Source organism: Cavia porcellus, unplaced genomic scaffold, assembly GCF_034190915.1.
Source record: "Cavia porcellus strain 051 isolate PalLab524CR breed Dunkin Hartley unplaced genomic scaffold, mCavPor4.1 scaffold_26, whole genome shotgun sequence".
NCBI lineage: Eukaryota > Metazoa > Chordata > Mammalia > Rodentia > Caviidae > Cavia > Cavia porcellus.
The window spans coordinates 37,879,589-37,902,190 of NW_026947509.1; the positions used below are offsets into that span (position 1 = coordinate 37,879,589).

General features: G+C 40.2%; 1 protein-coding gene across 6 annotated transcripts in view; it reads right to left on the minus strand.

The window, feature by feature from the left end:
* Nucleotides 1-22,602, minus strand: part of Rhbdd1 (rhomboid domain containing 1) — a 127,448-nt gene that overhangs the window by 25,477 nt on the left and 79,369 nt on the right. Inside the window, exon 7 of one of the 6 annotated variants that reach the window (XM_063237232.1) lies at nt 16-22,599. The exons of the other annotated variants lie outside the window; for them this stretch is intronic. Within the exon in view, the coding sequence (XP_063093302.1) occupies nt 22,553-22,599 (47 nt within the window). The 3' untranslated portion in view covers nt 16-22,552. Of the gene's footprint in view, nt 1-15; nt 22,600-22,602 lie in introns of those variants that run through there. 6 annotated transcript variants of the gene reach the window in all.

Here is a 22,602-nt window from a genome sequence, read left to right on the forward strand (position 1 = left end):
CTGTAAGAGAAAAGAAAACTGCGCTGGAAAAGAATAAAGTGACGGATGTGAGAAATACATGCTGAACACAGTTCACACAGTGTCACTTTAGCTTCACCAACAGTAGTGTGAAAGGCATAATCAACAAGGGGGGAGCTGGGTTTTAATGCAAGACTTTGCAACACACTGCATTGTTGTTCATTTATTTGTTTACTCATTTCTGCACTCACAAAGTTGTTCATGAACAAATATTTAGAGAGCCCTTTCCTGAGCTCTGTCATAGAGGAGAGGGATACAGGAGTGAACGAAGGAGCAGAGGTAGCCTTTTCCATGGAGAAGCAGCGCTGACAGAGTAGGAGTTTTTGGAAGCCCTGTGAAAATGCTTGAGACCTCAGCACAATTAACTGGCTTCAAAATGAAAAAGCAGCTATAAAATTGAAAGCAGTTGTTATGGTTTATATCTGGATGTCCCCCAAAGATTCATGTAGTCATGGGGATGGGCCTTTTGAAGGCAGCTGAATCTAGCACTGTCTAGCGCTGGGATGGGTGGTGTGAGTGCTGCACCCACGGGGGAGGGGGCGCAGGCATACGATATAGAGGAGGGAAGGAGGCATGGTTTTCCCTTGTACACTTTGTGTCCCTTAGTTCTTGTCGCTTGTGGCTGCCATGAATGGTTGCCCCTTAGCCATGCCAACCTGCCTTGGAGCTAGCTAAGTATGGACTGACACCTCCACAAACTGTAAGCTAAACAAACCTTTCCTTCTTTACTTTGGGTGTTGGGTATTTTGTCTCAGGAATGAGAGAAACATAACCAAGACAGTGGTTAAATGCATATGTAAAGTTCTATCATAACCCTTTTTTTGTTTATCAGTACTTGTGTGAAGTATATGTTGTGGGGAGGTGGTACATGTACTATATTCCTTTTTTCATCCCTTTCCCTTCCCCTACCCTCTCCCCTGTACCCATCTCTTGATCCTCTTGCTTTTTTTTTTTGATCCTCTTGCTTTTTTAATACACGCCTATGATACATATTTGACATACACTTACATATTTATACTGTGGACAAGGCAGTACATGTTTTAATCCACTTGATGTGATATGGAGTGGGCTTCCAAAAGCAGAAGTCCACAAGCACCCTCAAATGTCTCCACCTGACGGACAGAACATCCCTGCTCTGTGGAGCCAATAGTGTAGTGGAGACAGAGAAACACCCACAGCAACAGTGGCCTTGTGACACGTCCAAGAAGGTAGTATCCCTGAGCCTTAACTTTCTAACGAAAATGAACAACAATAACAAACCCCAGGAAAATAGCCGTCCAGGAAGTTTTGAGGACCGAATAAGAAGTAGATGAAGAAATGTTTCACAGGCTGGCAGGGATGAAAAATGAAAGTGTTGGCTGTTTAAATCATGGAGGTTACTGCTGCTCATTCTTTCATGCTGAAACCAATCTTCACAAGAGCCTAACATGAGACTGCTGTGCTGCCTTCCATGGCAGAAAGAGGTCCCTGATGGGCAAACTCACACAAACCAGGTACTTCACACGTTGCTAAAACCTGTCTGCACCACGAGACACCAAACAGACAGGTGTATTCACTAGTCAGCACTACCGCCAGATGCAATACTCAACACCCACAGCTTCGAGGGGGGAAGCCTTAACTGCTCAGCGTCACACTGGCTGGTCCAAAGCAGGAACACTGTGGGGGAGCGATGCTGATGAGCAAAATGCTCAGGGCCTGGCAGCCAGGAAGCAAGGAGAGGACAGTGTGCTGTCGACAGCAGGAGGGACCAGACAGGGACCCCAAGGCCAGGCCTCTGGGACCCACCCAGGACCATGCTTTACTAATCTACTGGGCATTTCTCTCTTTTTAAAATTAAGTTTATTGGTACATTTTAGGTATAAATAATCACACTGATTATAAAGACTTTGTATCTGTATGTGATACAACTTGATTCTTTCTTTTTCCCATCTCTCTCCCCTCCTTTCAGCCCCTCTTCCTTTCCATATTTACAGAAGCTTTGTTTCCATTTTTTCCTACTTTTCTTGTCATTTTTTTCTCCCCCACTCCCAGCTCCCCTTCCCATTCGAAATTTCTTAATGCAAGGAAGTTGATGATGAGCATTAACATTCACAATGTATTTTTTTTTTAATTTGGGATTTTAAAAATACACTTACTTTAGTTAAAAATAAAACTTTTTCAGATAGTACCAATCTAAAGGAGAAACTACCTTTTATTTGTCCTATGAATAAGAAATTGGTGACTATTCATAAATTCAATTTTAATGTCTCTTGTAGACATTTTATGAAAGGCTTTAATCCTCTAAGCTGATAACGGTAGTAGCTAAAAGGAGAAAATAAAGTTTTAAAAAGACACGATTTATAGCACAGCATAGAAATATGCCCTCTGAGCCGATCTGACTGCAGCTTCTGTCCTCTCTCTCTTCCCCACTCTGCCCCACGGCCACCCATTTGGGGGACAACCATGAGAGGACAGGGTGGTGATACGGACACATGAAAAGTCAGCCAGGACATAGCTTACAGAATTGAAGAGGGGTGAGTTATAAATTTCTGCAAACAGAAACCGACTGCTTCAAATGTGTTACTCCAGAGCTAGACCTCCTTCTGGGTTCACCATTTCCTTTGTGCCTCACCACAGGATGTGTTAAGATGATACATAGTGTGTTTAAATAAAATGAGAAAACAAAAGCTTAGCATGGCAAAGAATACTACTAAAAATACTTTGAAAAGATTTCAAACATGAAATCATATTTACAAAATAACTTCTTAATGACTTAGGCATAAAGTGATTTAGGAACATATGGATTATATTTCCTTCAAAATACATATGGCTTTAAAAAAATTGGGGGGAGTCTTTGCTTGGCAAAGTGAGCTTGGTTTGAAGAGCAGAGCTCTGAAAAAGAAAGAAATTCTGTCAAATCATACTCCTGCTGGCACCCCCTTTCTGGTGCTTTCTTCACTGTCGATTGGCTACAGCATCTATTACCTAAGAAAGTTGGAAGGCTTCCTTGGAAATGGTTTCGCACTCTTCTCCTATTTAGGCAAAGTATTCAATATGTTTATAATAAAAGACTCTTCCTCACCTCCAATACCTCAAGCATCAGAAACAGAGTTTACTTTTATAAAAAAGATTGTAATATCTCAAGTCCAGAACAAATGGCTACTGCACCTTCCCAACAGCTTCATACACAGGGTTGCTCTGTTGTATATTTTTAAAACTCCATTAGGAACTGATCTGAAGAGTGCAACATTCTTTTTGTAGTCAGAGATACAAATTTTAGACAAAGCTCACAATAAAAAAGGCTCCATTTAACCTGCCAGCCTCTTTCTTCCTGTCACCTCAACTTCATGCTCTCACTAATACTATACTACACACTACTGTAAAATATCTCAGTAGTTTTGGATGTACTCCTTCCAGAAGGTGCCCATAAATATTTCAGTCTGTCTGAGCATACAATTCTGAGAAGTGCTGAACCTGTTCTTTAGATGAGAAAATCTGAGTTTCAGAAAAAGTCCATACCAAAAAACCAGCCATTCTGCAGATACCTAGAGTACTTATCTGCCTTGGCATTTCTTCCTGTTTGTATCGGGTAATTTTTAGTAGCCATGCTCCCTACAATGCCTGCTCCCCACTTAGGAATATTCCATTCTTCCAGGACCAGAACAAAAGCCATGTCTTTCAATGTATAATCCTTGAACATTCAGTCTCCAACTATGATAGTGTTTTTTACATGCCAATGGGACTAAGCTACAGCCCTCAACTATTCAATGAAATACTAATTATGGTGCTGCTATGAAAGTATCTGAGGGATGTGATGAGAGTTCATAATCAGCTGATCTTAAGGCCAATTATTTTAGACAATCTGAGTGGCCTCGTCAAACAATTAAATGGCCTTGGGAGCAGAGTCAAGGTTTCCCTGAAGAATTTCTGACCTCGGACTGCAGCTCAGCCACATTTGGGAATTCTGGCCCATCTATTCTGCCCTTTGAACTTGCACAGTCAGCCCCCCGTAACTGCATAAGCCAGCTCCTTGCATCAACTCAACATGTATCTCCCACTAGCTCTGTTTCCTGGTTGGATCTTGACTAATACATCAGGTAATGGCTCTTTTGCGTTCTTAAGGGTTTACCTAATGTTTATTCCACTTCTACTTTATTGTTGGTACTGTAACTTTGCAGGCAAACTCGGCTCAGATGTTACGAACCACACAACACTGTCTCTTATATCTGACGTTATTTGATGGAAGAATTTTATATGAAGGGCAAGACAGGGGTGTGTCTCACCCTCTCAGGAGCTAAGTAAAGCTAATACAAAATGCTCATGGAGAAATGTAACTAGTAAAGGTTAGTCACCGCTTCTGAGGTAATTTCACTAAGGAGGTACAGTATTACTGTCACCCAAAACAAGTTACTGTTTTTCTTCATTGCACGGGACACTGCTATGCATGTAGAACCCTAAACACTCCTGAGTCCCATCCATGAATGATGATTGATCACCTTTAGCCTCAACGCCTGTCAGTGTGACATCCACAGTCACATCTCCAAAAGCCTCTAGGGGCTGCTGTATTCATCTCTATTCAGGAAATGTTCTTCTGCCATTACAACACGTGTATCAAGCTACAGAGTAAAGCATTATTTCAACAATGACTGCTAAATAAATTGATCAGAAGGATCAAACCCTACCAATACTTTACTTTTGAACTTCTGGCTTCCAAAATTATTAGAAATTTGCTTTTGTTGTTTTAAACCACCCAGTTTGAGATAATTTGTCATGGCATCCCTAGGAATGGATACAGGTAGCAAAGACAGAAACAGGAAGACCAATATTCTGAACCAATATTATGGATCAGAAGAGTAAAAGGCTAGTAAGTTATTACAGATACTTAAAAAAAAACACATGTAGAAAATTATGGGTAGTATAAGAATTATCAACTTTGACATCACTTAATCAGGTTAAATTATACAAATCTATGAATTCAACAAATATTTAAAAGCCCTTCTATGAGTCAGGTACAATGTATTATCAAATCATCAAGTAACATAGAAAAATTTTCATGAAGTATGGAGAGTACTTTTAGAGGGGATGCTGAGCTAAAATACTCGTTAGGAAATATTTATGCAATGCACTCATGGGGATTTAGGGCCACCTCACCACCTCACAAAGGAGAGTATCATCCATCAGTTCATATAGCCACACCCACACCAGCATCTCAGCACTATCTGGTAATCTGTTAGAAAAGCAATTCCTATACCTCACCCAGATCCACTCAACAAGGAAGGTTTGGAGGTGGGACTCCAGCCACAGTTCCCAAAGTTGAGTGGACACGAAGGATCACCTGCAAAACTTCTCAAACCCAGGATTCTGGTTTCACCTTCAGAGTTTCTGGTTCAATAGGTCTGGGCTGAGGGACCCAAATTTACATTTACAATGAACTTTTAGAAGTAGTGCTCTAGTTCTGCACTATACAATGATTCTTTAAATTTGAATGACTTAAAGTATGTAAAACCAGTTCCTCAGTTGTACTAAACACCATTCCATTGCTTGGCCCTTGTGGCTGGTGGCTAGAGTGTCATACAATGGAGAAGTGGAACATGCTCATCACTGTAGAAAGTTCTGGTGGCCAGTGCTGCACTAGCGCTACCAAGGAGGATGCCTAGGGTGCCCCTTCCACAAACAGTCCCTACGTGGCATAGGCCGAACAAAACAGCGATTTCATATTGAAGAGCATTACTTGCACATTTTCTGCTGCTCAGCTGGGCAACAATCTGTAGTTCCAGGATGAGCAGTATCAGGGATTTACTTATTTACTGCTGGTAAATTACTCTCCTAATTAAAGCTCTGAGACTATGGCCAACACTGGCTATCATGTTTCATATCTTTTTTTCTTTAACAGATTTAGAGGTGAAAGAGATTAAGAAACGCAGAGCCTCAAAGTATACAGCACCTGTTTTTAACTATGATAGATCAAGAGACAAAAGCAGAAAGTCCACACTGAATCAATAACAGCCTATTTCCTGAAATGCCTCTTGTCAAGGTTTAAAGCTCAGTTCTACAATGCTAAATCCACTAATCAACACCCAGTAAGATAAGTCTGTATCTTGCTAGTCTATAGGAAGGGGGCATTTGGCACAGCTAACTACTTCCTCCTGGAAAAATGATGCTTGTCTTCTGAAACCCACATCCTCTTCTCAGTTTTCTCACTCTGGTTCACTAATATTTTCTTTTTTCTCTAACAGGTTAATGATTCAGGTATAGATACTCAGCCCTAGATTTCCTTCTCTATCTATACCCACTCCCCTTAGGGCTTTCATACACTCTCATGAATTTAAATACCGTTTATGCCATGCCAATGAATTACAACCGTATGTATCTCTAGACCATATCTCCCGCTTGACCTCATAGCTGGCCCCTTGCACAGGAAACTCTAATAAGCCTCTTACTACATACAACTCCAAACCTGCTCTATCCCTATGTGCCATTAATAGAGACTCCAACTATCTAGGGGCCTTGGCCAAAACCTTAGGCATTTTCTACTTTCCTTTTTCTTACAACCACACTTATTCAAAAAAAAAAAAAAATCTTTTGCCCTGCTTATTGAGAAACTGACTCCTTTGCACCTGCTCCAGTGCTGACCACCCGAGTGGGAGCCACAGCTGTCACTTGCCTGACGACAGCAAGGAACTGCTGCTTGGTCTTTGTGCTTCTGCCTTTGCAGCCTGTAGCCCTTCTTAGGGATGCTGTAACAAGTTATCACCAACCAGGTGGTTTAAAACAACTGCAACTAATTTCTAACATTTTTGGAAGCCAGAAGTTCAAAGTCAAGGTGTTGGCAGGGCTGGATTCTTCTGATGACTCAAGAAGAAACCATTTCAGGCCACTCTCTTGCTTCGGTGGCTCCTGGCACGTTCAGTGTTCCTTGGCTTATGACCATGCTCCCGATAGGTGTGTCTTCTCTTCTATCTCTTATCAGGATACCTGGATTAAGGACCAACTCTAATCCTAAATGATCTCACTTTCAGATCCTTGATTACATCAGCAAAGAGTTTTGCTCCAAATAAAGCCACCTTGTCAGATTCTAGGTAGGCCTATCTTCTGAGAACAGTTTTCAACCCACCATGCGCCCCACAGATCATTTCACACATCAGCCAGTGATACCTCTAAAGGTTCTGTTAGATTATGCTACACCTCTGCTCAAAACCCTGTACGAGCTCTCATCTCACTTAGAAAAATCAATGTCCTCAGATCAGACTAAGACTATGTGACCTGGTTTTGTACCTTGCCGTAACCTCATCTCCTGTCTTCTAGTTATACATAACAAAGTGGTTTTTTATGTAGGCTCATTTGACTAGAGGAGGTGGAAAGAACGGGAAGGAAGGACTGGAGACATACTCTAAAGAAACATCAAGATGACTTGGTTTTATACCCAGGAGACAACAATCGATGAGGAAGGGAAGAGTTGGGGAGCTGGAAAAGAATTACAAATTCAGTTTCACACAGACTGCAATTGAGATGTCCTTGAGTAGGTTTATGTATAATTTTAGAAGCCAAAAAGAGATCTGGGCTGAGGAGATAAATGTGGAAGTTGCTGGCATATAAATAGTATCAAAAGCCTTGGGAGAATAAGTGAGGACCTAGAATTCTGTTATTAGAAGAGCTGGTATTCACAGGTAGAGGGCAGCAAGCCTGCAAAAAGAGAACGAGGAAAGAGGAGGGCAAAGCAACAGCAGGAAAGCCAGGGGAAAGCACGGCACTGGGAACAGAGGGAGGAAAGGCAGGTCACGGGAGGGAGTAGGTCGCCAGGGCTGTGTCAGTCTGGGGAAGCATAGTGACCACAGGCCACAGGGACACTGAGGCCATAGCAGGACTTAGCCAGAATGGGTGGAGCAGAGTACCAGGGTCAGCAACAGCACTGGCACAGTGGATGCAAGATTCAAAGGTGAAGAAGGAACGACATGAAGACAGCTCTTTGATGAAAGACGATTGCAAATAGGAAAGCACTGATAACTGATAAGCTGTGGATAACTGGGGTCGCTCTCCCTCAAGACATAAAGTAGCAGTGGGTAATCAATAATAAAGTATTTTTCTAGTAAGGTAGGACTGGAATAAGATTAGTTTTTGGTAAGGGGCAGCAAACCTCCCTGCTCAAGCGCTGGTAAGGAACACTTAAATACGGAGTAAGTATAGTATGTGTAGGATGTAGTTTTCACTAGGGAAGGCTGAAGTCATTGCCTGCCAGACGCGAGGTCTAGGATGGTCGAGATGTTCACATGTACTTAAAATAGGCTTAGTCTGCTGGTTAAATCATGTTCTCTATTTGGGCTCAACTGCTACATTCAGGGTCCAAGAAACCCGGTATCTGAGCTCACTCAATTGAGATAAAAGATGCATCAATATCTATTTATTTATCTCTGTCCTTCTGCATACCTACAGATAACTAAAACAACGGACTAGAAATTTAAGTAGGAAAGGAAGGAAAGCAAGGTGAGAGAAAAAGAACCCCTGGACTGGGAAGGGGGGCAAAGAGCACTTGCAGTTGATTATTTGGAACTTTGGATCACCTAAGAGTAGTTACAACCTCAAAAATGATGGCCAAGAATGAAGGCCCCATGTATCAGACTCCTAAGCACTGCCCTATTTTTTATAAAAGAGGACCAAAGAGCATTTGAGATTGAACAAGTATGATGGAATGGCTACAGTGCAACAGATTCCATTCCCAATCTGGATGCTGTGTCACTTAACTACGTCTAAATATATGTCCCGTACAAGTTTTACCTCACTTACTAAGTTTTAGTCTTAAATTACTCTCTAGCACAGCAGGTGCTCAACCAGGAGTCTCCAGAAAGTGGCTGGCAATGCTCGAGACACTTTTGGCTGACACCAATTGGAGGAAGGGTGTGCTGGCACCTTGTGGGGAGAAGCCAGGGCTGCTGCAATTCATACACCTCTCACAAACCCCACAGGGAATTACCCAGCTCAAAAGCATTTGGAAAGTAACGTTATTTACATCAGAGAGAACATGGCTTGACTTTGAATCAAAGCAACCAACTGTCTTCATATATCTACTAATAATCTAAACAAATGACTTCTTATTTCAAAAAAGGTATCAAAAATGAGTGCACAAAAAGTACTACTACTAGCTATACAGGAACACATATGGCAGACATCAATACCTTTCTTTCCCCTTATTCTTCCCTTGCCTGGTTTTTCCCATTCTCTTGTTTATTCCTGTCTAGAAAGATAACTATTTCTGATTTCACCAGTTCCTGCATACCAGAAAAATAAATTCCAACCACTGATCAATTCTGATAAAATTCCCTTATCAGAAGTAAGCATGAAAGTCTGTGGTGCTTAGTAAAATGGCCTTTTGCCCATATATAGAAGTGATTAAAGACTAGCCTGCAGTTAAATTCTATGCAGAGTAACAATTAACAAATTTATGAATGAGACTTCTTTTCACAGTTCTACTGTCAGGCCTAATGACTTGTATTAATTAGAACTGTCAACACATGAATATGCTTGTTGAAGCTACTTCCTATGGTAAAATATGAGACTTGTAAATATGAAGACACTTGGAAAAATGCAAAGACTCATTTATTAGCATCTCTAAGAAGCACTGAGTGCACAGAGCCCTGGGAATTGATTGTAAATAGATTCCTAGTTAATGAATTCACTGTTTGTTCTTCCTTGCTTAGCATTAGTCTCAGTTCAGCTGTGGGATGAAATACCCAATATATAACTACTTTACAAGGACTGCAGCACAGAAAAGGGAGAATTTTGTAGGTTACTGGAAAACTGGAAAGAGTTTAAGTTGACCAGAAGGGAATTCCCATGTCCTCTCTAGCCCAAAATGGACTGAAAAATCTTTGACAGCTTCTGATGTGATAAAGAAAAGTGGGCTTGGGGATCAAAAAGCAGAGTTTGAACACCGATTTTAACTTGAAGTAACCTGGGGTAAGTGAACAAATTACTTAGCCTTTTGTCCCTCTTCTGAAAAACAGGAATAGCACAGAACTTGTAAAGTGTTGTGGTGAACCTTACACTAGTTAATATGTGCAAATTGTACAAGGTATGTGCCAGCTGTCACTGTTTTCATAATCACTGCTATCTGGGATAGAAGTGAAACAGAGAAGGGAGTTTTTTTAGAGCTCTGCAATAATGCACAGAGTGAAAATGAAAAAGAAAAAAAAAAAAAACCTCTAAAGGTTGGTGAGACCTGTACTCACACCTCAACTCCATCCCTCATTTTATTTCTTCTAAGCCTCAGCTGCCTCCTACTTCATGGGTCCTTGTGAAAAGTAAAGGAAAAAAAGTACACACATGACTGAAGGTGATGGGTACGTTAATTAGCTTGATGGTGGATGGATTTACAAGCATTAAATGTTCTTGCTACACCTCGTACATAAAAGGGGATTGATAAATATTAGTGCTGAAGTATTCATTACCACTATTACCTGTTTTTGAAGAAATCTCCCCAAATGATTGAAATAGAAGCAAAAAGAAAGCATTGGCAGATGACCTACAGCACAGGAAGAGAGAAATCACACGGAGGAGAGAGGTAAGTGAAGGGGCAAGAAGAAATGTGTTGAGTGCCCTCCTTCTGCTGTTAAGACAGGACATCCCAGCTGCCCCAGGAGGAAGGGAAGACTTTCTACCCCCCGAATCTTCAGGAACCCTTTATTTCCTCATGCACCTGTGAAGGAGAGGTAGGACAGAGAGACAGACACACAGAGACTGAGACTGAGACGGAGGCAGAGACAGAGATGGGACAGAGACAGAAGAGACAAAGAGATAGAAAGACTGACATTTGAACTTGGGTCTGACTCTTGCAAGGCCCACACAGTGCAGATGTGAAAGGAAGGTTGCAAAAGGTTTCCTCACAGACTCTAGGGACACAGATTCAAAGCTCTTCCTGTCTACTTTTTCTCCCATTGACATGTGGCTTAAAACACGGTAATCAAATGCAGAGCTCATTCTGGCTGGCTGCATCTCACCTGGTAACTATCATAAGATAGCATAAAACAATTTTAAATTAAAATCAGTTTAATCAAGTAATTTCAGTTTTAATTCCCTTCAGTAACAACCTGGCAATGGCCTACAAACAATAGAATTATTGTTTTATTTAGACGGTCCTTCCAGAGACTCCTAGTTCTGGCAGTAGGAAGATGGACCCCTCATGAAGGCTGCAGGAGCAGTCAGAAGGTCCCGACAGAGCACCTGCTGAGGTCCCTCCAACTCAGACCTTGGATTCTGAATACAGCAAGCTGTCAGGATTAGGGCTGACTTCAAGCAAAAATCTGCTTCTGTATAATTAACTAGATAGCTCATGAAATGGAAGTTTGATGATCACTAATTCTGTCTTGAAAATCAATACCTTAAAAATCAATCTAGCCAAAATTCAATAGCACTAAATAATCTAATATATAAAAAGAAAATCTAGTGGGAGGATGTTCAGGATCCTTTCAAAACAATGCCTGCTAAACATAAGATAATGGGAAATCCACTGGCATTTCCAAAGACATGTTGGAAATGTTCCAATTAGTATGTATCACTTAAACTCCTTAATATACAGAGTAGCTTGGAAATAAATAATGCTAAAGTGACAGCCTTATAAACATGAGCTATATTATTCATTGGGTATATTGAAATGAAAATCAGAGAGAAAGAGTATTATACACCTATTTGATTGGGTGAAATTAAAAAGACTGACCATGTTGAGTGTTGGGGAGGACCCAAACTCTCATACACTGTTGCAGAGAATGTAAAAATCCCTAACGAGCAATACACTACACAACGTTTCACAGTAAACTAACGTTCTGATTAATGCCCTGACACCTTATGTGACTCCAGGTTCCTGCAAGCCAAATGCACGCTTTCTCCTGATGGGTGACTGGGAAGGCTGTACAAATAGGGATCCTGTCTCTCCCTCCCACTGCTACCAGCAACATCTTGCTGAGGCCCTCAGGGGCAGCGCAGATGCAAGCAGACATCTAAAAGAAGAGCTCGCTGGGCCATGTGATCCTCTTGGGCTCCCCAGGCCGCCTCCGTTCTTGGCCCCCGTCTCCTGCTTCACTCTCAGTCTGGCAACTTCGCCCTGCTTTCTGTTCCCTGGAACAGACCCACAGCACCCGATCTGCATGACAGTGGACAGCAAATGCCTGCCGGTGAACAAGCCTCCCGGTGTTGCACCCACCCGCCAGATATACGTGGACAAGCATGGACATCCTGCCAGATGTATGTGGACACGCATGGACATGTTCTTCCCTTCAGAGCCTGCCTCTTTTACTCATCTTTCACTTCTCAAACATTAAGAAGCACCTCCCCAGAAAGGCCTTTGGTGATCTGATCCCAGTCCCTTCCCTCAACCCATCACTTTTTCTATACCATATTGACTTTTTCTTCACAGCGCTGCCTTCAAACTATAATTAGTTCTGCCCACCTGCATCTGCCTGGCTCTGCGTGTCTCTCTCTGCCTTGTTTCTTGTCTGTTTCTCTACTCTTGGCATGCCCTTCAGACATGGACCCTGCTGCGTTTACTGTCACTGTTCCTCAGCCCAGCATCTGGCAGTGAGTGGGGACTCCAGCAATCGCCGTTACAGGAAAGCAAGCTATGAGCACCCAGAAAGGATGGAAGGTCTATTTATGCTCCCTCCGCCTTCTATTCTAGGGGCCACACTGGAAGAAGATGGCACAAGTTACCTGTCCCTCCCTCACACAAAGGCAAGAGAAGTAGTAAGAGCAACCTTGACATTAAACATAAAACGGCAGACATGCCTTCTCTGAAGTCTTCCAACAACTTTTCGCTTTTATCATTTGTGTCTCAACAATACATTAAATCTTATTTTAAAAGATCTTAAAGGACACATTATGCCATCTGCACTGCAGTTGCTTATCAGATATCTCTCAAAACAAAATGCTTCCTGTAAAAGCCAGATAATCTCTGAGATACCTGGGGGAATATTTAAGGTTAGAATATGTATTACTGCTTCTGGAATAACTAAGTTTATGTTTTTGATTGAATACTATGCTTAAAATAAATTTAGATGATGCCATAGTTTGGATATGGTTATAATGTATCCCAAAGGCTTCAAATATTGGAATTTAATCCCCACTTAAGGTATCAAGAAGGTGGAAACTTAATATGGTGTTTAGGGTGAGAGTCTTTGGGAAGTGATTAGTGTTAAATTCATTGGGGCATCACTCCCACAGTTAAATCCTGGTGGCTTTACAAGAGACAGGAGAGAAGAGACACACACATGTGTACTCCTTGTTTCTTGTCCCGTGTTGCCCTGTGTCACATCAGTATTTGAACAATGAGCCAAAATAACTATTTTTTTTTAATAACTCACCCTCTATGATGAACTGTGTTTTTGGCATCAGAAAATGCACTAATCCTGGTGACAGGGTAGAAACAGCTTTGGGTGGGGAATATTATACTATACATACATCCCAGGACACGCTCAGGAGTGACAGTCAGGCGACTCCTGGTCAATAATGCAGAGTGCCCAGGCAGTCGGGGCAGCTATTTCTAAGGCTTCAGAGTCACAATCCCAGAAATAACTATATTAATGAGAACTCTGCAAGACTCACACAGGGCCAAACATTTGCCACATGGCTTAGATGAATATTTCTGAACAATTTCCAAAAGTGTCAGCTGAGTTCTACTTAAACAGCACAGCTATATCCTCAGGTTATAACCATCTCTCGTGGGTACTCTCAGGAACTGTGACTTTCTTAATCACTAAGACATGAAAAAAATTTTCATTCCTTTTCAATAAGAAACATGTTTTTAAAAACTAAAAGCATCATAAACAATAATCATTAAAATCCATTGCATTATGTTAACATTCTACATAAGGGAAGACTTGTGCCTAAAGACTAGAATATGCAAAAACATGCTATCTTAAATTTTCTCAATTGCATAAATTTTAATAAGAATTGGAATGTAATGTAAGATGGTCTTAAAGGTTTTTCTTCAACTTGGAGATAAATCAGGAAATCATTTTGTTTCTATCCACCCATCTCACCCCATTTACAGTGGGTCCTAACCCAATCTGGAGAAGAAATTTCCCCAGGAGACAACTGGTTTGCCCACAGAGGAGAAACGACTATCTGAAGACCCAGGGAAAAGATGGCCATCTACAAGCCAAGCAGAGAAGCCTCAAGACCAAACTTGTTTGCACCTGGTCTTGGACTTCCAGGCTCTGGGGAAGTAAGAAAACAAATTTCCACTGTTTTATCTACCCAGTCTGTTGTATTTTGTAATTGCAGCTCCAGTAAACTAATTTTTTTTCTGTACTTGCTAGGAATTGAACTTAGAACCTTGCGCTTGCCAGGCAGACACTATGCCACTGAGCTATATCCCCGGCCCCAAACTAATTATTATTTGTGAAATTACCAGTACTGCTATTTCTGATAGTGTAATATAAAAGGAAAAATCATGCATTAATTATATACATTCTGAGCTCTAATTCAGCTCTTCCCCTAATTAACTTATCAGCTTTCCAGTTATGTTTACACCTATGTACACATTCATATTTATGTCACTTACAGCGGTGCCCATGCTATATCTCACCTAAATTCCACCCTCACTACTCCAACACTTAGTAGTGAATATTATAATCCATATTTAATCTTGTTGTTCCCCTACTTTAAACTCACTCATTTACTATGCTTGAGATCAAGTGAGAACCTTGAGACTCAGCATACTGGCCCCTTATAACCTGAGCTTTCTCTCTGTAACCTGATAACCTGCCATTCTGGTTCCTGAGAAGCAGATGGCAGCCTATCATGGTTTAGACTTGAAATGTTCCCTGAAGCTATGTTTTGAGAGCCTGATCCTCAACACAGCAGTGCTCAGAGATGGGACCTTTGGAAGGCAAATGGATCACAAAAGTACTGATCTTTACCAATGAATTAACCCACTGATGGGCACATAGCTTAGTGGGCTACAGGAAAGCAGTAGAAACTTTAGGAGGTAAGGTCTGGCTGGTAGAAATATGCTAGTGGGATGTGTTCTTTAAGGGTGTATTTTGCAGCCCTCCTTCCTCTTATTTATTTATTGCTCCAGGCCATCATGACACGAGCAGTCTCGCTCCACCATGGGCTTCCTGCCACGATGTGCTGCCTCATCATAAGCACAGCATAATGGAGCCAAGCAACCAGGGACTGAAACCTCTGAAAGTACAGGCCAAAATAAACCTTCCTCCATATAAACTCTTTCTCTCAGGTATTTTGTCAGTGATGGACAGCAGGGCAACACACACATAGCCACAACGCATTTCATTCCTCCAACAGACCATCTTCCTCTTAGCCTTAATCCATTTTTCTCTGCTTCCCTCAATTTCTATTTCAGTCTTTCAGGAGCTTCTCATCATATTTAAGTGAAATCAAAATCCACAAAGAAGCCATAGTCTAGAACTCATTAATTCAAATTTAGAATCAATACTTACATACTCAAAACTTAAGAGTTCATACACTCATCCATACAAAAAAGAGTATTTACAACCTAGTTTGTCTATAAATTTTTAAGACAAGGTGATAGATGTTAGATGTCATTATGACATTTGAGAGAAAAGAATGCATGATTCTAAGTTTAAAGTAGATGATATCCAATTTGTACACTTTTCTCTCCTGAAAGTACAATGTTATTTATTTTTTTAAAAAGTAAGTAGTTGTTTGTCTATCCCTGTAACTACAAAGGGCATAAAACGACTTTCTTTCCTTTTCTGTTTTTTAAAGAAAATACGGATCTTGGTATTTTAAAGGACAGTGCTAATTTGGGCTCACTATTTTGCTAGTTAATTGACAGGGAAGAACATCCTAATTGCTCATTAACTATGATGATGTCCCCTTTGTCTAATGTCAAGGTCTGAGAAACACAGGATGCACGGAAACTGTGTAACACTTGCATCTTCAGGGGGACAAAGCATTATTTCGTACATCTAAAAACAGATGTTCTGACTTGGGCTTGTAAAAATTCTACGATAGAGGAAAATTCAGTGGTAAGTTACTTTTTTCCTCGGGCTCATAAGATGAACCACACTGCGGATTAAATATCATTTTCTGGAGCCACAAGGTTTTACACAGTCACTGCTTATAGAAATTATTTTTGGTTAGATTGTAATCTATCCACATGACAAGTGATTTAAAAGGCACTCGGTGGACAGCTTTCACTGGTGCTTTCACTTCCACCCACTCGTCCCTGCTGCATGCAGGACAGTAACAACGTGAACAAGCTGTTGACACAGGCCCTGCTTGGCAGCCACTCACATCCCCTCCTCAGAGTACACAAAGAAACCTAGTTCCACTACACATATATGCCTATGCACAATGGAGTACTACCTGCATGTTACTTGACATATGCAATGTTTATGTGACCTAAAACATTAACATAACAGTTAGTGAATGATTAGGGGAACCAAGGGGTAGCAAATGTGCCACATCCTGATAAAGTTACAGTCTCAAAGTTTGTTAAAGCGGGCTTTCTTGGACCTGCATTATCTAAGTGAAGGCCTTATTTCTCTCCTCACCAAAAAGCATTCTCTGTACAACAGTAAATTACTTGAGGTTTAACATTTCTTTGTCACAGCACAGTGTGCCCAAAGAAGGGCCTCTGAATCCCCAGAGACACAGTTTATTTAAAGATATAATGAAGACAGCAGGTGTTCCATACAGATGTCACGTCTTCCAGAAGACACTTAATAAACACTTTATCTTCCTTAATGTCCACAGGGTAGCTCCATTTTATTTTATTTTAGTATCACACTCAAAAAAGAAAGCAAATGGTTTCCTTTTTGTTTCTACTGCAAATTAAAAACTACTAGGTTTTAGATTCAGAATCTTAAATGCAATGACTCAAAAACCAAAAGTTTTCTAGTGACTTTGCCAAGTGCGTTTCCACACGGTATACTGGACTCCTCCTTCCCTTGGCAATCCAAACCTCTGAGCGCTAACACCCCACATGATCTTTCATTGAGATGAGTCAAACAGATATGAAAAGACCATATTCGGTAACACTGATGAAGTTTTCAAGTCTGTGTATAAGATAAATGAACTGCCTAGTCCTAGGGCTCCTAGACATGCTGCTAATCCAGCTTAAAAGTAAAAATGGAATCTAGTGTGTTGTAAAAAGTTTGAGGAAAAAGAACTCACTGTAATTTCCCACCTTGGGACTACTATAAAGAAAGCTGCAGTGAACATTCTTTGTGTGGACTTATATTTTCATATCTCCTTAGGTAAATAACCTAGGACAGAGAAGGCTGGGTCAGCCCACAGTATAGGATTTCACAAGAAACATCGTAAGTTTTCGGAGTAGCTGTCCCATTTTATACCGCCCCTCCCCGACTCCAGCGTATGAAAGAGTCACAGTTGCCTTATACCTTCACCAGCATTTGGTATTATCAATGTTCCAAATTTTAGTCATTCTAGCACATGGAGTATTTTTAATTTTTGGATCCTCCCACTGAAGAATGATGTTGAGTACTACGAACAAGTAAAATTAACCTGGAATGAGTGAACTCAGAAGAGTGATCAGCCATCATGGGGCTGTGATTCCGCGATTACTGACACATGTAAAAATTCACTGAACTTTACACCTAGGATTTGTGTGTTTTGCTAACACTAATAATGTGAAGGGGAAAGGGAAGGAAAAAAAAAAAAGAAAAAAGTCACTATATAGTAGCAACCAGGGAGAGTCAGCTACTAATAACAGAAGCAATTGGCAACATTAGCCTGGAAGGTTTGAAGTAGAAAAGAGAAAGTAAAGAAGGAACCACGTAAAACAGAAAAGGAGAAAGGACCTGGAGAATCCTAGTCCTGGTGCTCCAGGCTCCATGTGGTCTTATCACTCTGCCTCGCCAAAAGCACCCTGCAGAGACCGCAGACAAATGGATAAGACATAGGTTTCCCTGAATTTTTATGCCTCAACTGGGGTGAGTCTTAAGAGAACAAATTAATATTTTGGTAATGCATAAGTTCAATAACTTTTTTCTATAAATATTCTACATTTTGCAGAAATTTTAAAACTGAAGTTAAGCCAAAATCTTAAAATGCAAGTCACTAGAATCTTATTCCTGAGAAGTAAAAATAATTGGCACTTTGTTAAATACTATCTCAACCTTTTTCATAGTGCATTTATTAAGTCTGACAAAAACAAACGAGTTTCTAAGAACACTGTATCTCGCCTCTCATTTCACACACTGTGAACCTGCTTGTCTTTTTAATGGCTCAGTATTACTCTATATGATGATTTATTTAATTTGTCTCCTATTACTGCATGAGAAGATCATTTGCAATTTTTCAAACCAAATAATAACATTTTCATTTTAATTAGCTTAATATTTACAGTAATCTCAAAATTGTGCAATTTGGGCCCCATAGTACAACAAAAGCAGATGTAAATAACACAGTTGTAACACAAGATCTCTGGCCCTTTAATTAAAATGGGTGGAGATATATAAATACATATAGTGCATGACTCTCACATCTGGATCTCCATAACTATGTACAACAGAAATATAAATAGTTTTGAATTCTTTGGGAACTGCCACGTGATGAAAGACCATTCAGAATGCTATTTGTGATTCTATAATAAATAGAAAGCAACATCTGATTCCTTGGTTTTGCTCTCACTAGAAAGACAACACAGTAACGTGGGTGGGGGGTGCGATGGTGAGGCTGTGTAAAAGAGGCAGAGCCCCTGACAATAAAAATCTCACATGAATGCCTGCTATTACCAAATGACCGGGATAATAAGAGATACAGCTGGGCCAAAAATTATGATGTCTTAAGGTATGCTTCATGCAGGCATATTATTTTTATGAATCATGTCTTTTTATACTACTGAAGACATGTTGAATTGTTTAAATGAATAAGGCCAATATTCTTAATTCAAATGTTCCTAATATATCGGTATTAAAAATACTACTTTAAGGCCTGACATGGTGACCTATACTTCAGTGCTCTGGATAACTCACTTGCTGTTTGAGACCAGCCTGAGCAACACAGCAAGACTCTGTCACAAGACAAACGAAAACCAATAGCATTTTCAAACTCTTACACGTGTACAACTCTGAGTAAAAATAAACAATGCATGGCAGATTACTTATGACAATCTTTGATAAGTATTTTTGGAGGTAACCTATGAGGTACCTTAAAAGTGGGCTTTTTGTATAAAACTTTTTGTGTTTCTTCCTAATAAGAAAGACTCGCTTCACAATTTTTAAAATACTATCACAAATATTTTGCTTAAAAACTCCCCAAACCAATCAAAAATAGTCAAACACAGACAAGCAAGTATTTTCATCTGTTTTCTGTTGCTACAACGGAACATCTGAGGCTGGAGAATTTATAAAGGACAGAGGTTACTGTTCCTCAGAGTTTAGAAACTGGGAAGTCCAAGAGCCTGCTACCAGCGAAGACTGAATGATGCTTCACCCAACGGTGGAAAGCAGAAAGACAAGAGGGCCTAGGCGGAGGATTCCAAACACAAAGGGCAGCCTGTTTTCTAACACTCACCTTGTTGGTGATTAATCAGTTCTCCAAGGGCAGAAACAGACTGCCACTAGAAACATGTTAATCCGCTTAATGATCTAACATCTATAAGAGGCCCCCCACCTTGCAATAATGTCACACTGGGAATCAAACTTCAGTGTGAATTTTGTCGGGGACAAGCCACATGCAATTCACAGTAACAGTGAGGACCAAAGTAAGAGGAATGTCACTGTTTTCTCTGTAAGAATATACTGTGAATTTTATTTTTAAGCAAAGACTTAATGACCACATGCACGTACTACAAAGTTTTCAGTTTTCTATATTCCAGACCACGACAATAACCAATCCAGCTCTAAAAATATAAACATCCTCTTGCTCAGTTCTGTGGGCTGACTATAAAAAGTGTACATTACAAAAAAATCACACTAATCTCTTCTTCATAAACAACTCAGCAACAGCGTAGAGGTGCTTTTTCTGAAGAAGGTGTGCTTTGTATTACGAAGAGTATCTCAAACAGGAAGAGAGGCATCTGGCCTACCTAGCCTTGAATTTCCCACTTAATTTTTCTGTGCCTCTGTTTCTCAGTCTAAAATAATGAAGATAATTAAAAATACTTTTTATTAGGGTTCTATGTGGATATGTGAATTTCCTAGCAGAGTTAACGACCACTTAATGCTCACAGTCTGGAAACAACTTCACTAAAATGTTTTACACATCTCAACTGCGAAGTAATTTTTCTCTGGGCAGCCAGGTTACAGATTACTTTTTTGGCTTCTTTTTGCTGATCTGTATTTCCACAGTGAATATGTATTACTTTCACAACCACATCAATAAATGCTGCCCCAACTTCAGAAGATCATAACAGGTGTGGCCAGGTACCTATCTTCATCTGTCTTAGGCTCTTAGCATGGTGCACCCTGGGACACCTGGAATTCTGGGAATGCCAGAACCAGAGCTCAGCACTGCCTGCTCCCACAGCAAACAGAAGTGGATCTGTGTGCTAATTAGTCTGCACCTCAGTGTCAGCACTTATCTGTTAGAATTCCTTTTCATACTTCATCGCCTATCTTTCTCACCTCCCAGGATGAGGTAGACTTGCCCCTGGCAGCAAGGGAAAGGCCGGGAATCCATCTGCAGTCATGCCCAAGGCTGACGGCTGACATGTAAGTTCAGGGGTCAGAGGAGCCCTAGAACCTGGAAGTCCCATCTAGGGCCTTCAGGGAAGTTCCGACTCTCAGGCTCCTCACGACAGAGTCAGGAAGCCCACCTGCTTCGCATCTGCACTCCCAGGCAGCCACTGTCAAGAGTAAGCAGGGCTCCAGTTAACAGACATGTAGACTGTGAGTGGTATGAAGCCCTGTCTTCTCAGACTGTCTCCTCATGTGTGATATCAACTTGTCACACCTGATGGCCTCCAGCATCACTTTCAGGTTTAGAATAGTACGGTTCTACTTTACTGATTTGTTAGTACATGTTTGTAATGCAATCATCTTGGAGAGTGGTACATCATGGGAGAGTGGGTAATACAACTTGTTTCTTTTTTTTTTACTTCTCTTCCCACCCTATTTCTCCCTTCCGTCCTCCTCTCTAATCCCCCTTTCCCCATTTGGAAAAAAAATTTCGCAGCTGTTCCTCAGACAGAGAACTACTATCCAGAATATATAAAGAGGTCAAAAAAAAAGTTTAGACCACCTAAAATAAAACATCCAGTCAAGAAACGGGCAAGTGAGATGGACAGACCCTTCACAGAAGCATGAATGGCCAACAAATATATGAAAAAATGTTCAGGATTTATAGTCATTAGAGAAACGCAAATTTAAAGTTTTATTTTAAAATGGTGCTGCCTGTCATATTTTCCATTATCTACTTTAAAAATAAGTTAAATATTTTTTTAATTTAAAAAAAATTTAATGAACTGTAATCTTATAAGCCTACAGGGTTCATGTGGATGTTATAATATATGTATCCAAACAAATGCAGCAAAAGATCATGGTAAATGAGTATGTCCCTCCCCAATGCTTACTGAAAGTTACATGTTTAATAATGTGGCTCTTTATGAACACCGGAAAGACTACAGTTTGAACACAAATGCTAAGGTACAGCTTGGAAAAGTGTTCTATATACTTCTGAAGTCTACTTATAATGCTTAAAAAGGCATTAGAAAACTTGCATTGAAGTATAATTTTATTTCTTGAAAACAATCAGTTGTTAAAGTTTATTAAATAGTCTGGGGCCTCCAACTAAAAAAGAAGTACTTTTTTTTAGTACAACTACATAGATAATAGTAAAAACTTATTCAGACCTTTAATGTTTTGGCCAACAAGGATAAAAGTTCCATGGTAATTTTAATGTACAAATATGTATTTTTCCCAAATTAATACATTTTGACAGAAATAACAAGAGTTTTAGAATCAGGCCTATAGTAATGACTGTCTCCAGTTAGACTTAATCTGATGAAACAATGAAAGTACATATCAATAACGTCAGGAATTAAAAACTGCCTAAGTGACTTGAGTATCCAAATCATGGTATTAGTAAACTTCATATTCTATAACTTCTTAAACTGTATGGGATCATAATGGCAACCAAGGTGGTTATCTCACTGGAAGCTTCTAATTTTTTTTTTTCTGAATAGAAATTTTAATTAGCTTGAACCAATGTTTTAATTAATTAAGCTTATTAGTACATTTTAGGTTTACATAATGATCACATTCATTATAGAGAATCTGTATCTGTTCACGATACAACTTGATGCTTTTATATTTCCCATTCCACTATCCTCCCTTCAACCACTTTTCCCACTTCCTTACTTATAAATGGAATCAAAGCTTTTGTAAATATTTTTTCTTAAATCTAATAGTGTACATTGGTTAGCTGAACTGGAGCAGATGACTAAGTCTCCTGCTGGTCGCCGAAAAGAATATTTTTACCTTAATAGAAAGAACCAGGTTTATTTGCTTCTGTAGCCTGAGGCATACCAGCTGACCATGTTGCTGGACACGAGGGCGGAGACGCCACGTCACATACTGCACCAATGATGATCCTGACCAATCTCCAGAGTGTGCTAGGTAACGCTCCTGATGGCACAGACTTGGCAGCCCACAAGGTAGTCTC